The sequence below is a fragment of the Gracilinanus agilis genome, chromosome 1, assembly GCF_016433145.1.
Source record: "Gracilinanus agilis isolate LMUSP501 chromosome 1, AgileGrace, whole genome shotgun sequence".
Lineage (NCBI taxonomy): Eukaryota > Metazoa > Chordata > Mammalia > Didelphimorphia > Didelphidae > Gracilinanus > Gracilinanus agilis.
Genome location: NC_058130.1, coordinates 287,130,712 through 287,147,290, shown reverse-complemented (window position 1 = coordinate 287,147,290; position 16,579 = coordinate 287,130,712). Strand labels below are relative to the sequence as shown.

Genomic DNA, 16,579 nt, shown 5'->3' with positions numbered 1-16,579 from the left:
AGCCAATGTTTAATTTACTTTGATCTGGGGAAATGTTTAGTTGTCTATTTGTGGCACATTTTGGTTGCACCTACTGATCAAGGGCTGACATTTCAAATAATAGAAATGGAAAGGGATCTCAGTACATCATTTTATCCCAACTACTTGCCTTCATCTTGAATGACCAAAAAAATGTTATAGAGATCATAGAATAATAACATTTAATAAAACAGTTCAGATGAATTGCTCATTTTGTAGATTAAGAAACAATCTCAGAGATTTTGTGATTTTACTTGTTAAATTTGTAGAATTAATTATGAAATGGTTTTCCTTATTTAAAGGTTTTTCAGAAGAGGGTATTCCATAAACTCAGGTATACTTATGTTTGATTTAATGGGTTACAGTTTTTATTGCAAGAAAGTTTTTTTTTTAATTTGGGAATCATTTACGTTCTAGGTTTTGTTAGAGCACGAGGAGGTGGTGACATTCGGGATGTTAACACAAATTCTGAGAATTGGGCAGTGGTTAAAGCTGCATTGGTGGCAGGAATGTATCCTAATTTAGTTCATGTGGACAGAGAGAATGTAGTATTGACAGGACCAAAGGAGAAAAAAGTACGATTTCATCCAACTTCTGTTCTCAGTCAGCCTCAGTATAAAAAGGTAAATTATACTATTGATCCCACTTTTAGAATGCATAATAAATAAAATCCAATTTAGCTTAAAAATCTAAAAATGCCTAGAATTGTTTTATTTTCTGTTTTTTTGAATTAAAACATTTATACATATGAAATTAAATACTAGGAAAAGAAAATTTGATAGAGACAGTGAAAGAACTAGAGTGATTGTTTTAAAATTAAAAAAAAATTTACTTTGCTTAAGCCTTATGAAATATTATGTTACAGAATTGGGATACAGGGTATGTTAGCATACGTATGTATTTCATGAGAAAACATTCACATTTTGAAATATCTTAAACTGAGCAATAGTTAAATGTTTTTATAGTTTTATAATTACACATTTTTATTTGTAAAATTATATGTAATTTTATTTTTTATAATTGTAACAGATTCCTCCAGCTAACGGCCAAGCAGCAGCTCTTCAAGCACTCCCCACTGATTGGCTCATATATGACGAAATGACCAGAGCACATAGAATAGCAAATATCAGATGCTGTTCAGCTGTGACACCTGTCACTGTTTCAGTATTTTGTGGACCAGCTAGGTTGGCAAGTAATGCTCTTCAGGAACCTTCTTCTTTTAGAGGTAAATATATGCTGAGTTGGATAAAAATAGTTGTAATTTAAAGTTCTTGTTAAAATAACAATATTATGAAAAATCAAACACAGTACTAACATTATGTATAAGGTAATGCCCCTTATAATGTAAAGATTTATTGCCTTTGTAAAGTGCTATTCTGATGTTTTCTCATCACAATATATTCCTGGTTGGCAGGTCATATTGTACTAGAAAGGTTTTGAATATGATCCCAGCAAAAGAATGAGTCACTTTTTGAGGACCTTCCTAGGTTATCCAACTTGATGATAAATTTATTCGTCAGGGCAACCAACTAAATAAAGAAAAATACAAAATGGCCCTTAGCCTTTCAGCTTCTGCAGTGCCATTAGCAGAGCTCTGGTATAGTGAATAGAAAATGTTAAGAATCTCACAGCTTTTAAACCATCTCTCACTTTTAGTTTAGCTTTATATGTGAGGTTTTTGTCCATTGCCAAAGGAGTAGCTTCCATTACTAGAAAAACTGAATCATATCAATAACATTTTTTAATAAATAAAACCATAAAAAAGGTAGAATGACTTTTATTGGGGGAGAAAAGACAAAAAATATCATTTCATGGGATATTATCTCATATTATTGTGCTTATAAGTATTGGAAGAAAGACCACTATGAAAACAGTTTCAACTTATACACCAGTGAATGTTTCTGAGAACAGTCATAGAATAATTCTATGAAGAATTGGTAACCATGCAAATCAAACATGTACTTTGACAGTTGATGGCTTCATTATGAATAAAGGAAAATAAACTCTTTCTCTGACCTAACTAAAACTTTATTTAAAAGGAAAAAAAACTGGAGCTCTAGCCACTTGAAATTAACTAATTTCCCCCTCTCCCCCCAGTCATCTCAGATTCAAAGGTCCCTCCTTGGCATGAGGTTAGTCCTTATATAGACCAATCCTGCGCCCGGAAATAGAAAGATGTGGCCCCTCCCTAGCATGGGATTGGTCCAATTCAAGACCAGGAAGTAAGGGGGAGGGACCCCGGGGCACCTGGGGAATGTAGTTCCCCCAGCCACAATATTTTAAAACCCACAGTTACAAAGGCAGAAATAGGGACAATGTGATAAGGATGAAAAATATATTGGAAGTACTGAGAGAAATCAAAACTTATGACCTACAAAGTTAACTCTTGACTCTACATCATAAATACTTGATTCAAAAAAATTTGGAAAGCCCTGGACACATTTAGCACTGAATGATTTCACATACACACAAAAAAATGAAATATGTTTACACATAGGAAATTGGAACAGACCCAGTATTTATGTGGGAGAATTCCCAAACAAGTTGTAACAAATTTGTTAGAGCAATGATCAAAATAAATATAAAACCAAAAGAAAAGAAAATTGAAAAAAATATGGTATACATTAAGATAACTTTAATCTAAATTTTTTTAATAAGTTGTCAGTGTTGAAAATGGGATACAGATGGACAAAAATACATTGGTGCTGAGTGTAGTATATATATTTTTTTATATACAGCATATATTTATAATATATATAAACTTTTAGAAGTTTGACTGATTGACATAATTGCATAAGAACACTAAAAATTCTCTTAGTTGGATCACACTATGATATTCAAGAGCAAAACCAGTTAAAAATATACAGTCTTTTGGAGATCAATGGCAGAAGCCATTATTGCTTTATAAAATTGAGGAAACCTAAGAAGTTAATCCACTTTAGAGAAAGCTTGGCAGAGATTGAACTAAGTAGTAATCCTGAAGGCATTTAGGGATAAAACTGGGAGAAGAGTATAAAGGAAAAAATATGTAGATTGCTAAAAAATTTTATAACAAACTATTTTCACCATGAAGAACAATGGAGCCACCATGTTTAAACTAATATCACAGTTCTTGATGTGGTGATCAAGTAAATAGAAATGTCAGTAAAGAGAACAAATTTGGACATTTGTTCTCCAGTCATTCAGTTGTGTCCAAATCTTACTGTCATGGAGTTTTCTTGACAAAAATACTAGTGATTTGCCATTTCCTTCTCCAGTGGATTAGGGCAAACAAGTTAAGTGACTTTGCCCAAGGTCACATAGCTTGAACTTGGGTCTCCCTAACTCCAGACCCAGCAGTCTAGCCACTGAGCCATCTAGCTGCTCCACTCCTTCCTCAGGTTAGATCCTAGTAGGATTAGATCACATGTACATAGAGAGTATCCATGCTGGAGGTAATACAATTGTGAAGGTATTGAGTGAATAAAATTTGCAGGTTTTTTGAAGAGAAGGTACCAAAGATATGGAAAAATCTTGAACCTTATTAATACCAAAAAAGAAAAAATAAGATAAAAAACCTGTCAATAACTATATAACAATTTTATGATAATAATCTACTGTCACATCAAGGACATCCATGATGGATAAGTATTGAGTAAACCTGCTTTCTTAGCAATTTTCTGTAGTAGATTATATCTTCACCATCATATAATTGACTGAAAAATGTGTACATAAAAATCTCACTGTGCATAGTTTGTTGACTATTGTATAACAAAAGAAGTATTTGAATAGATAACACCCAAACCATAGTCTTAAAGACTGTCTTTCTACAAGATTTTTCTCATTCAGAAATCAAAATGATAATATCTAATTTTTCCATGTAATACTTTTAAGGTTCATAAGACACTTTATGTACATTATCTTTTGTTCTGTGTTAAAATGAAATAGTATAGGAATTCTATGAGCAACTTGATAAAAATCCTCCAAATCAAATCCATCTATCCTGATACTTGGTGACTTTGGTAGAAAGGTAGGAAAATGGGAAGATGAAGAGAAATAAATGTGAAAATATGATTCCAGAGAAAGAAATTAAATTGATCAAAAACTTGTCAATTACATTTCTGCTTTGTATCTCTATATCATGGCCTCTTTTCTTAAAAAAGTAAAAAATTGTTAGGCTTTGGACAAGGTGAGCATTGAGGTAACTTCACCAAGAATGATATTGACTACATTTTAACAGCCTAGAGAAGAAATGTTACTGACACAGTATTGTGTAGTTAGTTATATGTGTTTGGTTAGACTGTTGACACATCATAGGTAGGATCAGAATTTATAATAACAAGAACAAAGAAGATAGTGAACAAGAAAGACAATTTAACTTTAAATTATTTAAACAAAGTAAGATTAAAATGGGAAGTGGATATCATAAATGACATCAACACCAATTATAATTATTTCATCCAAAAGTTAAATCAACGTATATTTCTATAACAAGGAGATCACAAAAGAATATGGGATATAATTTAGGAAATAATCAATTTGTTGGCCAAATAGAGAGAAATTACTGATGTGATCATTAAAAAATACTGGGAGCAATCTTCTGAGCAAAACAGGATTTATTGTAAATGCGCATTTCACATAAATCTGTGGTCTACAGACGTAGGAGCTGAAGGCACTGAGCTTTGACTTGACAAATGGGATCTCTTTTTTTGGCAAAATAGTTGTTTTCTCCCTTACCAAGAACGTCTGCCAGGTGGGATTTTTTTCTTGTGAAAATTGATCCTCCCGTGAAGGATTGGACACTTTCTTGACAGGAAGGTTGGAGTTTTTCTTAGCAGGAAGGTTGGACACCTTGATATTTTTCTTGTCTAGTGTTTTTCTTGGCAAAATGGTCAGGTCTTGTCATATTTTGTAATAATGAGATAGCCAATGATATTCTGTAGCTTCAAAACTAGATGAAATAACAGCTTTAGGAACTCCTGAATATACTTCAAGACATTGAAGGCATGCCCAGACTCCCTTAGCAAAGATATCGATAGGGAATTGTATTAATTTTAAGCATACTACAATTATTGATCACTGTTTCTTTTACACAGTTACTTAATAATTGGAATTATTCCTTACTATTACAGCATCTTTAAAATACTGATTTTAAATACTATTTAAAATACATGCAGAGAATGTACAGTTTTACAGAGGAGTAAAACAATGAATATAAACTAAAGTTGCTTAATTAGCTTATCTTTTATGTTGACACTGAGTTAGACTAAATTAATTGGCAATATATGAAGCAGGGTGATGAATGACTATGAGCACTATCATAGATCAGACAGAAGCAGTATAAAACTACTTTAACAGCAAGTCTCTCAGTTGCATTCAAAGGCTACAAATAGAAGACAAATGGAAAAAATATTCAAAAGCTATTAACACAGGTTATCAAGAATAACGAAACCACCACATGAATTCTAACATCACAGTTTCTGAGGTACTTAAAATGAAGAGGACAAATATGAGAAAAATCCAGATTAAATCAGGTATACGTAGTTTATCTATTTTTGAGGCATTACAATCCAAATGGTATTAAGAGACCAACATGCAAGTTATCTCAAAGAGAAGATACCAAGCTATAGAAAAGAACTGAGACTTTTGATGTTAAAAAATGCATATGCCTAATTTTCTATCTATACAAAATGTTTACAAGGCTCATCTATATAGGAATTGAGGATATACTCAATGAGGGCACTAATAGTGAACAAGAAAATGTTCTCACAATGAACTGAAAGATTATGAAATTCTATTGTACCCCCTATTTGTTGGTTATAAAAGGCTATTCAGCTTGCTAGAGGGAGAAATACCATATAAAAAGGAAAGATCAATTTTGATGATTTTTTTTCTTTTAAAAAAATCTCATATAGGATGGTTCTGGGACAGGGAGGATTAAGGATAATGGGGGGAAATTTTGATGATATTTTTTTAAAAAGACCAAAAAGCTTCAATAAAAAATTAATTAAAAATACTTCATTAAGGCCCTTTTACCGCAAGATGTATCTTATCATTTCCTGTCTTCTCCATGTCAAGATCAGAATTCCTTGGGAGATGTAACAACAGCAGGAATTACTTTCTGATAATAAGCTTCAGGAAGGGAATAATATAGGAAGATATAGACTTGTCACATGTATTCACTCTGATGGAGGAGATCCAATATCCAGATAAAATATGATATATTAATTGCATCTAGCTCAGGTTATTGTAGGTCTGCCTGGAAAAGATCTGTAATCATGCAAGAGTTTGACTTGTCCATCTTCATGGAAAAAAACAAACATAAAGAATGCCTATTATCCTGAATCAGCTGAAGCATTAGCTGAAACTTTTCAATAGAGCTTGTAAAACAGGATATATATCTGAGGCAAATTATTCTTATGGACAGTGAGTTGAGCCCAGAGTTAAAAGTAAAGACAAGAATGGGCTAGATTACTTTTAGGACCTCATTGAACACTTTTACTAACCCCAAATCTTCTCCCCACGACTCAAAATCCCAGCTTCCCATGTTCCTTCTCATGTTACGTCCTTATGTTTTGGAGGTAAAGTTTGTGTGTGACCCCGCCCTCCTCTCTTTTCCCATTTATGCAGCTGGGAAAACTTTTCTTTCCTTAGGTTTTTACTTTTGTCCTTTTATTTCTTCTACTTCAAGTGATTGTTAATAAATCCAAAAAATATAATACTTGTAGTTATTGGACATTAATTTTAGTCTTACACAACAAAGGCCCCATTGGCCCATATTGGCAGGGAATAAATTCTTAAGACCAACTGTGGATTTAAGCGAACACTGCTGACCCTATATATATGTACTTTCTCTTCCATCTCCTGTACTACAGCTTGAGGCTCTGCAACCTCTCATCTCATTTTACATTCATTTTCATTAAAAAATGAAAGGGAAAAATGGTCCTTAGACAACCACCATATTTTGCAGGCTGAACTCTTCACACAAAACCACAGATAAGGAAATCCTGTTTTACTTTTGTTAATGCATTGATTCTTAGACTCCAAAATCAATTGAATCCAGAGGGAAGAGTCAAACTAGCCCATCTTATGTGTATGAGTGTTCTTTAGAAATGAAAAGGACCTTATTCATTCTTAATTGCATATGAAATTGTATTAATTGTTTCAAGCTCCAAGACATTTTAGAGCCTCCTGAAGGATATCCATAACCTTTTGAAAAAGTTTAGTCTTTCTTTCTGCAAAGGAAAAACCAGGTAAATAGGGAATGTCTATTTCCCAGATTATGACATGTGGTTGGATGAATATGGTGCATTTTCATCAATGTATGCTAAGAAATTGCAAAACTCTTTTAGTGACCTCAGATTTCACCCAGATACAAAAGCCCATCTCTTTAAAACCAGTATTGGACATGTGGGTCATGGAATACTACAATGTTTGAAGAATTAAAAATGACTGTCATCTTAAGGTCAGGGAAAAAGAAAACAGTTCATATAAATAGGCTGTCATACATCATGACAACAAGAAAAAAGAACAGTAACATGTTATCAAAGATATAATGGTTCAAAAAAGAAAATGGACTAGTTACTTGGAACACATGAACCATAACTGGTGGACACCTTTAATGCTCCACTGGCGAGTTAGTAATGAGGGAAAGAGGAAAGCCATATCAGGTAGGCTCTTTGCTATGACAAATTTGCAAGAAGACAAAGACAAGAGTCACATAAAATAATTGGTAGGCATGGGTAATTGTTGAAGGGAACATAAATGAGAGAACAGTGTATTTGAGTAGTGAGCACAGATTATGAAATTTTACCATGGTTTCTACATTTCCAAAATATCTTAAGATTTATATGTACATTCTTGACTATGATAATAACTGAATTTACATATTGTTTTTTATAATTTGTAAAATGCTTTACTTGCAAGTATCTAAATGATTACTTGAGCTTTCTTGAAGGAAGTTTGCTTTTCTTCTGCTACCTCCCTTTTCATTCCTCCTTGCTGGCATTTGAGGTAGGGAAAGCTGGAAGAGATTTGTCCATATAAATATTTAAGTCAGGGAGATTTTCATGAGCATGGGAACATATTATATGCTAAAATTTGCATATTTTTTTCTTCCTTAATATTTTGTTTGAATAGTGGATGGTGTTCCTAATGACAGCAGTGACAGTGAAATGGAAGATAGGACTACTGCTAATTTGGCTGCCTTGAAACTGGATGAGTGGCTAAATTTCAAAATGGATCCAGAGGTAGTTCTCTTTTAGTAGACTATATAAGCATATTGGGCGACTTTGTGTTTAAGTGATTTTTTTTTCTAAACAGTTCTCTCCCCTGAATGTTAGGGGAAATCTTTGTTGCTATTATTCTCACAGTAGACTCCTCTTCAGATGAACTTTTTGCTCAGTCCAGAGATGAGTAGAAAAATCAAGTTCATGGCCACAAGAGAGAAAAGTTAGGTAACATTTCAGTGAACCTGGGAGAATTTCTGAAAGATAGTTCCTCACAGAACACAGAACTTTAGTGGTAAAAAAAGAGTATGTATGGTATGTAAGCATGGGGTTCATAGTCAGAAAACCTGTGTTTTGAATCTCCTCTGTCATTTACTACCTGTTTCACACCACCTAGTTATGCCTTAGTTCCCTAATATTTGTAAAATGAAGTAGTTGGTAATCTCTGAGATCCCTTCCATCTTGAAGTTCTTTGATACTAGGAACTTTTAAAAGATTGGTTTACTTTCTTTCTACTTACCTAGGGAGAGTGTGAAAAAAGAGAGAGAGGTCTGAAAGGAGAGGGAAAAAAGTAGGTAGAAAGAACAAGTTTTCTCTAAAATTATGGGTAAAATTATGAGATAAATATAAATTCACATTTTTTCTTTGGAAACTTCAAAATGCCCTAAATATTTTGTAGATCCCGTGTTTCAGTATGAATTCTAATTAAATAAAAATTATTTACAGGCTGCAAGCTTATTATTGCAACTTAGACAGAAATGGCATAGCTTATTTTTGCGCCGTATGAGAGCTCCTTCCAAGCCTTGGTCTCAAGTTGATGAAGCAACTATAAGAGCAATTATAGCTGTTTTAAGCACAGAAGAACAGTCTGCAGGATTACAGCAACCATCAGGGATAGGCCAGCGACCAAGACCAATGTCTTCAGAGGAACTTCCTTTAGCATCTTCTTGGAGGTCAAATAATAGCAGGAAAAGTTCAGCAGATACTGAATTCTCTGATGACTCTTCTAATGCAGAAAGGTAAATATTTTACTGTATGAAGAACATTTATGTATGTAGAAAAATTCACTGTAACATTTATTTTACTTCCCTTTCCTTCTTTCCTATTTTCCCTTCTTTTCCATCCTCTTTCCTTAAGTTTTCCTCTCCTTCACTAAGAATTGAAGGACAAAATTAAATATAAGCTTAAGCAAATTATATATAGAGCATTGATAGCAGCATCAGTATAAATTGTTCTATTGAAATCCTGCCCTTAAATGTTTAAAATATCTCAAAGCTGAGAAAAGACAGTTTAAAAAGTTGAATATTAATGTATACTGAAGACTAGTAGATTTAATAATTTTCTACTGGGCCAGGCAGTAAATTCTATGTGAAGGATTGTCAGCCAATAGAAAATGTGTTATGCTTTCTCTTTCCTGTTAGTGAATTTGGTGAAATTTGGAATCCAAATTGTGATATTTTAAAATTTCAGTTCAATTTAATAAACATTTAATCATTACATAATAATTGTAAAATGCTATGCCAAGCACTGAGGATACCAAGACACAAATGAAATAGTCATGCATTCTACTAGATTATTAAGCACCTGTTTTGTGTTAGGTACTATAATAGACACTGGGGATATAAAGACAAAATAGAATGATCCTTGTCCTCAAGGAGTTTATAGCCTTTTATGTAGCAAATAGAACAGTTAACTCAGACAATGATTTAAATAAATTTAAAACTACCTAGAACTTCCCAAAATCTTGGTGGTTAAGATAAGTCACATTTTTTTTCCTATAAGAGAAAAGAATTACCCCACAATGTCCTAATATTATTAGTACCATCATTTTAATTTTATTTAGCTTCAACCTTATTCAGCTTTTCCTCGGAATTTTAGTTCTAGTAAGCAGTATTTAAACATGGTGAAGTTTTGTAGGTTTCACAACTAGATTTTTTGTCGTTATCAAAAGTACCTGAAAAGGAGCAGCGGGGTAGTACAGTGGTTAAAGCCCCAGGCCTGGAGTCTAGAGGACCTGAATTCAGATGTGACCTCAGACACTTTTTAGTGGTGTGACACTGAGAAAAGCCACATAACTCTACTTGCCTAGCCCTTGCTCTTCTGTCTTTTAGTTGTTAATAAGATAGAAGGTAAGGGTTTAAAAAAAGTAACTAAAAAACTTACTGGGGCAGCTGGGTAGCTCAGTGGAGTGAGAGTCAGGCCTAGAGACAGGAGGTCCTAGGTTCAAACCCGGCCTCAGCCACTTCCCAGCTGTGTGACCCTGGGCAAGTCACTTGACCCCCGTTGCCCACCCTTACCAATCTTCCACCTATGAGACAATGCACTGAAGTACAAGGGTTTAAAAAAAAACTTACTGAAAAAGTACTAAATAACTCTTCCTGGTTTTCATTGTTAATATGTTTTAAGTTTCAACTTATGTATCTGCCCCAGAAATAATGCTAGGTTGATGAAATTTATTAAAAGAACAACCTTTCTTTGGGTATGCTACTTTAGTTTGTCTTGAAATCAGAGTAAATGTATCTTTTAAGAATTTTTCAAAGTTTGCAAAATATTGAAGATAGAAAATGCTAAGATATTAGAAAGTTCCTGAATGTCTTGTTACAAATATCTGGAGAATTATAGAATGTCAGAGCTAGATGATACCTAAAGATTATCCCCTCATTTTATATATGAAGAAATTGAGGCCAAAGGAAGTGAGTAGCAGAGCTGGAACTAGAACCCATATTTCCAATACTTTAGTATTCATTCTTTTGTGTTTAGAGTATATTTATTCTGTCTGTTGTCCAAGCCGTTTGGTCTTTTAAATTCTTTTTTAGAAAAGACCAGTAGCATGATGTTATATATGCAATGCATATCTGAGCCATCAAAGTTTAAAAGATACTTCAGTATAAAGCAGTTATTTAAAATTCATGAGAAGCCTCATGGAAGATCAGAATACTTGGGTTCAAGAGCTATCTTTGATGCATACAGGCCACCTTCAGCCTGGGCAAGTCACAACATCTCAGTGATCCCAGGTGACTAAGAATATAAATTGTAGACTAATTGCTATTTTACATTTTTAATAAAAGGAGTTTTTTCACTGAGAACCAATGAAGTCACAAATCTGAAAAAATTCTTATATGGTTGACATCACTTTTGATTGCTAAAAAGCAGTTAGGAATTTTCAAATGCTACTATATATTGGGTTTACTGATGAATTTTTTTAGCTGTTGGGAAGTTGATCAACTTTTTACAGAAAGTAAATGTATAATACAAATTTATGTTTTTAACTTCCAAATATTGATATGGGAAATGTAGTTTCTCTGTGAATTACTATTCCATAAAATAGAATTACATTAGCTTTATTTTTATAAAGTTACTTACCAAGTTGCCTTTACTATCCTTCCCATTCTACAAGAGTCTTGATGAAGTCTCCATCTCCAGCATTCCACCCACCCCAGAAATACAAGGATAGAGGTATTTTGCATCCTAAACGAAGCTCTGATGATCGATCTGACCAATCTTCTGTGAAATCTACAGATAGTAGTAGTTACCCTAGTCCGTGTGCTAGTCCTTCTCCTCCATCCTCAGGAAAGGTAGAGTATCTATTTCTATAAACTTAAAAATTGGTGAATATGACCAGATTTTAGCTGTGATTTTAATGTTGCATTTATAACTTTACAAAGGTCTTTGTGAAATGCAATTAGATAGTTATGTACATACTTTCTAATTTATCCATTCATAAACAATTACTTTGGGTCAAAAAATGAGTATCTTAGGTTCTTGTGACACGGTTTATAATTATTTCAAAGGAGAGTTTGAAAACTATACTTAATCTTTGGGCTGAACTTTTTATTGTACTTAAAAACCTGAAAGAAAGAAATTCAGCAAATATAACTAAACCTACTTATTAAGTGCTGCCATGTATAAAATTCTGTAGGTTTGAAAATGTAATTTTTATGGAGTTGGTTTATATGAATGATTTCCAGTATTTAAATATATTAACTTTATGTATTTGATAATTTCTTGAAGTACAACGTACATATGTATATGTGTGTTTATTGAATTAAAATCTAAATATATAACAAGTAAATACCCAAATGTTGTCATTTCATTTAAACATTTTTCCAAGAATCAGTGTTAAATAATGAAAAAAGAATAAATATTATTTTAATTTATTTTAAGTTGAAAGGCAGGTAGATACTTTCATCTTAATAGGCTTCTTTTTTTCCATAATAGATCTTTTGAAGACACTAAAATATTCACTGTATGTAGTTCTGCTAACTACATTTTTGTGGACAATTTTCATCACATTGGAATTATTTGACTTTTAAATATTTGTTTAGGTTAGTTTTCTCAAATGAATTTGGCTTTGGAATACTTAAGGATTTTACTTTTTATAGGAGTCGATAAATGGTCCTGGGAACATTTGGGGTATTGGAATATATAGAGAGAATAAACAAGACCAAAATAAGAAATTAAAGTCATTTTCATACTGAAAAATTACATGTATTAAGTATTTTGGATACATGCATAATTTTAAATTTAACATTTTGTAGGGAAATATACTAATATTAGCATATTCTCATGGAACACTAGAATTCCACAGAACACAGTCTGAAAAGTGTTCTGTTAGATTATATTGATTTGTCTTTTTAGTGCTTTTGGATTTTATGTTACCTTTCAAGAATTAAATACTCTTTTGCAGGGTTCAAAATCCCCTTCACCAAGGCCAAATATGCCAGTTCGATACTTCATAATGAAAAGTAGCAATCTAAGAAATCTTGAGATTTCTCAACAGAAGGGTATATGGTCTACAACTCCTAGCAATGAGCGAAAATTAAATAGAGCCTTTTGGGAGAGCAGCATGGTTTATTTGGTGTTCTCTGTTCAAGGATCTGGACATTTCCAGGTAAGTCATCCTAATACATTAAAATGCTTTGGGGTTCTTTTCCTTATGGCTACAGATGGGCATGGGCATATCTCAACTCATTGAAATACTCTTTTCTTTTTGTTTCCAGGCACCTACTTTACCCTTGCTCCCAGCTTATTTTATCATTGCTTTGCATTTACCTTTCTGTCCTTTGTACTTACCCAAGTTTCTAAAGGACAATGTCTAATTTCTTTTCATTCCAGTCAAGTAAAACACTGCCCTATTGGTAGTAAACACTTAAATAGACATTAGGACTTGGTTTACTTATTGTATCATGCCTGAAGAAAAAAGAACCTAAAAAAGAGAACTCTATGGTATATATAGCCTACCTCAAAAAATAATTACAATAGTTCACATGTCGAGAGATCTCTTTATCATCTCTGATAATCTGATAAGGACAGTTTAGTTGATAAGGAAATAAGGACAGGACACGGGAGTTGTCTTTTACTCCATGCTTCCAGCTCTGTCTCCAGGAGCATGGAGTTTTTCATATATGTTTCAAGACTCATTTCACACAAAAGAACCCCCCGAAACTTTGCAGATGCGCAGAAGTTACAAATTATGTCATATCAAAACACAAAAAGTCTCAATGGCTTCAGAACAGACCAAGGCCAAGGCTGAATTCTGACTGGGTTCTTATCAGAAAGCCAAGCTGGGGAGTATTCCTCCCAGGGTCCAATTGCCCCCACTAAGGTTTTGGCCTTGGCTATATGAGGCAGCTGCATTCCTGGCCAAATGAGGAGAGTGTTAACCATTTAACTTTTGGTTAGCTAGGAACTTAAAGCTTTACAATAAGGCCACAATACTTTTCAACAAGAAATTACAAGGATCACAAAAGGGGTCAAATGAGGAGTCTCAGATTTTTATCTATTCTCTTATTGGCTTCCCACATTCACATTTTTTTTAACATTTATTAATAATCATTTTTAACATGGTTACATGATTCATGCTCCTACTTTCCCCTTCACCCCCTGCTCTCCCCCCACCCATGGCCGACGCACATTTCCACTGGTTTTGTCATGTGTCCTTGATCAAGACCTATTTCCAAATTGTTGGTGGTTGCATTGGTGTTTCGAGTCCACATCCCCAATCATGTCCACCCCGACCCATGCGTTCAAGCAGTTGCTTTTCTTATATGTTTCCTCTCCTGCAGTTCTTCCTCTGAATGTAGGTAGCTTTCTTTACCATAAATCCCTCAGAGCTGTCCTGGGTCATTACATTGTTGCTGGTACAGAAGCCCATTACATTCGATTTTACCACAGTATGTCAGTCTCTGTGTACAATGTTCTTCTGGCTCTGCTCCTTTCGCTCTGCATCTGTTCCCGGAGGTCTCTCCAGTTCGCCTGGAACTCCTCCAGTTTATTATTCCTTTTAGCACAATAGTATTCCATCACCCGCATATACCACAGTTTGTTCAGCCATTCCCCAATTGAAGGACATACCCTCCTTTTCCAATTTGTTGCCACCACAAAAAGAGCAGCTATGAATATTTTCATACAAGTCTGTTTATCTATGATCTCTTTGGGGTACAAACCCAACAATGGTATGGCTGGATCAAAGGGCAGGCATTCTTTTATAGCCCTTTGAGCATGATTCCAAATTGCCAGCCAGAATGGTTGGATCAGTTCACAACTCCACCAGCAATGCATTAATGTCCCGATTTTGCCACATCCCCTCCAACATTCATTACTCTCCCCTTCTTTCATTTTACCCAATCTGCTAGGTGTGAGGTGATAACCTCATAGTTGTTTTGATTTGCATTTCTCTAATTATTAGAGATTTGGAATACTTTCTCATGTGCTTATTGATACTTTTGATTTCTTTACCTGAAAATTGCCTATTCATGTCTCTTGCCCATTTATCAATTGGGGAATGGCTTGATTTTTTATACAATTGCTTTAACTCCTTGTATATTTGAGTAATTAGACCCCTGTCAGAGTTTTTCGTTATAAAGATTTTTTCCCAATTTGTTGTTTCCCTTCTGATTTTGACTACATTGTTTTTGTTTGTACAAAAACTTTTTAGTTTAATATAATCAAAACCATTTAGTTTACATTTTGTAATTTTCTCTAACTCTTGCTTGGTTTTAAAATCTTTCCTTTCCCACATATCTGACAAGTAAACTATTCTGTGTTCACTTAACTTGTTCATAGTTTCCCTCTTTATATTCAAGTCGTTCACCCATTCTGAATTTATCTTGGTGTAGGGTGTGAGATGTTGATGTAAACCTAATCTCTCCCATATTGTTTTCCAAATTTCCCAGCAGTTTTTGTCCCAAAAGTTGGGCTCTTTGGGTTTATCATACATTTTCTTGCTGATGTCATTTACCCCAAGTCTATTCCATTGATCCTCCTCTCTGTCTCTTAGCCAGTACCATATTGTTTTGATGACTGCTCCTTTATAGTATAGTTTAATATCTGGTACTGCTAGGCCCCCTTCCTTCACATTTTTTTCATTATTTCCCTTGATATTCTTGATCTTTTGTTATTCCAAATGAAATTTGTTATAGTTTTTTCTAATTCAGTAAAGAAGTTTTTTGGTAGCTTGATAGGTATGGCGCTAAATAGGTAAATTAATTTGGGTAGAATGTTCATTTTTATTATGTTAGCTCGACCTACCCATGAGCAATCAATGGCTTTCCAATTGTTTAGATTCAGTTTTATTTGTTTGGAAAGTGTTTTGTAGTTGTTTTCATATAATTGCTGTGTTTGTTTTGGTAGATAGATTCCTAAGTATTTTATATTGTCTAGGGTGATTTTAAATGGTGTTTCTCTTTCTACTTCTTGCTGCTCTAGTGTGTTGGAAATGTATAGAAATGCTGATGATTTATGTGCATTTTTTTTGTATCTTGCAACTTTGCTAAAGTTGTTGATTATTTCTACAAGCTTCTTAGTTGATTCTCTAGGATTTTTTAAGTATACCATCATATCATCTGCAAAGAGTGATAACTTAGTCTCCTCCTTGCCTATTTTGATACCTTCAATTTCTTTTTCTTCTCTAATTGCAACTGCTAGTGTTTCTAGTACTATGTTGAATAATAGAGGTGATAATGGGCATCCTTGTTTCACTCCCGATCATATTGGGAAGGCTTCTAATTTATCCCCATTGCAAATGATGTTTGTTGATGGTTTTAGGTATATACTATTTATTATTTTTAGGAAAGGTCCTTCTATTCCTATATTTTTCAGTGTTTTCAATAGGAATGGATGCTGTATTTTGTCAAAGGCTTTTTCAGCATCTATTGAGATGATCGTGTGATTTTTGTTTGTTAGACTATATGGTCAATTATGTGGATGGTTTTCCTAATGTTGAACCAACCCTGCATTCCTGGTATAAATCCCACCTGATCATGGTGGATGATCTTCTTAATTACTTGCTGGAGTCTCTTTGCTAGTATTCTATTTAAGATTTTTGCATCTATGTTCATTAGGGAGATTGGTCT

The 16,579-nt window shown here is 33.7% G+C and overlaps 1 protein-coding gene across 1 annotated transcript in view; it reads left to right on the top strand.

The window, feature by feature from the left end:
* The window catches only part of YTHDC2 (YTH domain containing 2), a 92,678-nt gene that overhangs the window by 66,225 nt on the left and 9,874 nt on the right, over positions 1–16,579 (top strand). Inside the window, exons 22-27 of the mRNA XM_044662327.1 lie at positions 436–641; positions 1,048–1,243; positions 8,137–8,246; positions 8,952–9,244; positions 11,623–11,800; positions 12,913–13,116. Of these exons, the coding sequence (XP_044518262.1) occupies positions 436–641; positions 1,048–1,243; positions 8,137–8,246; positions 8,952–9,244; positions 11,623–11,800; positions 12,913–13,116 (1,187 nt within the window). The remainder of the gene's footprint in view (positions 1–435; positions 642–1,047; positions 1,244–8,136; positions 8,247–8,951; positions 9,245–11,622; positions 11,801–12,912; positions 13,117–16,579) is intronic.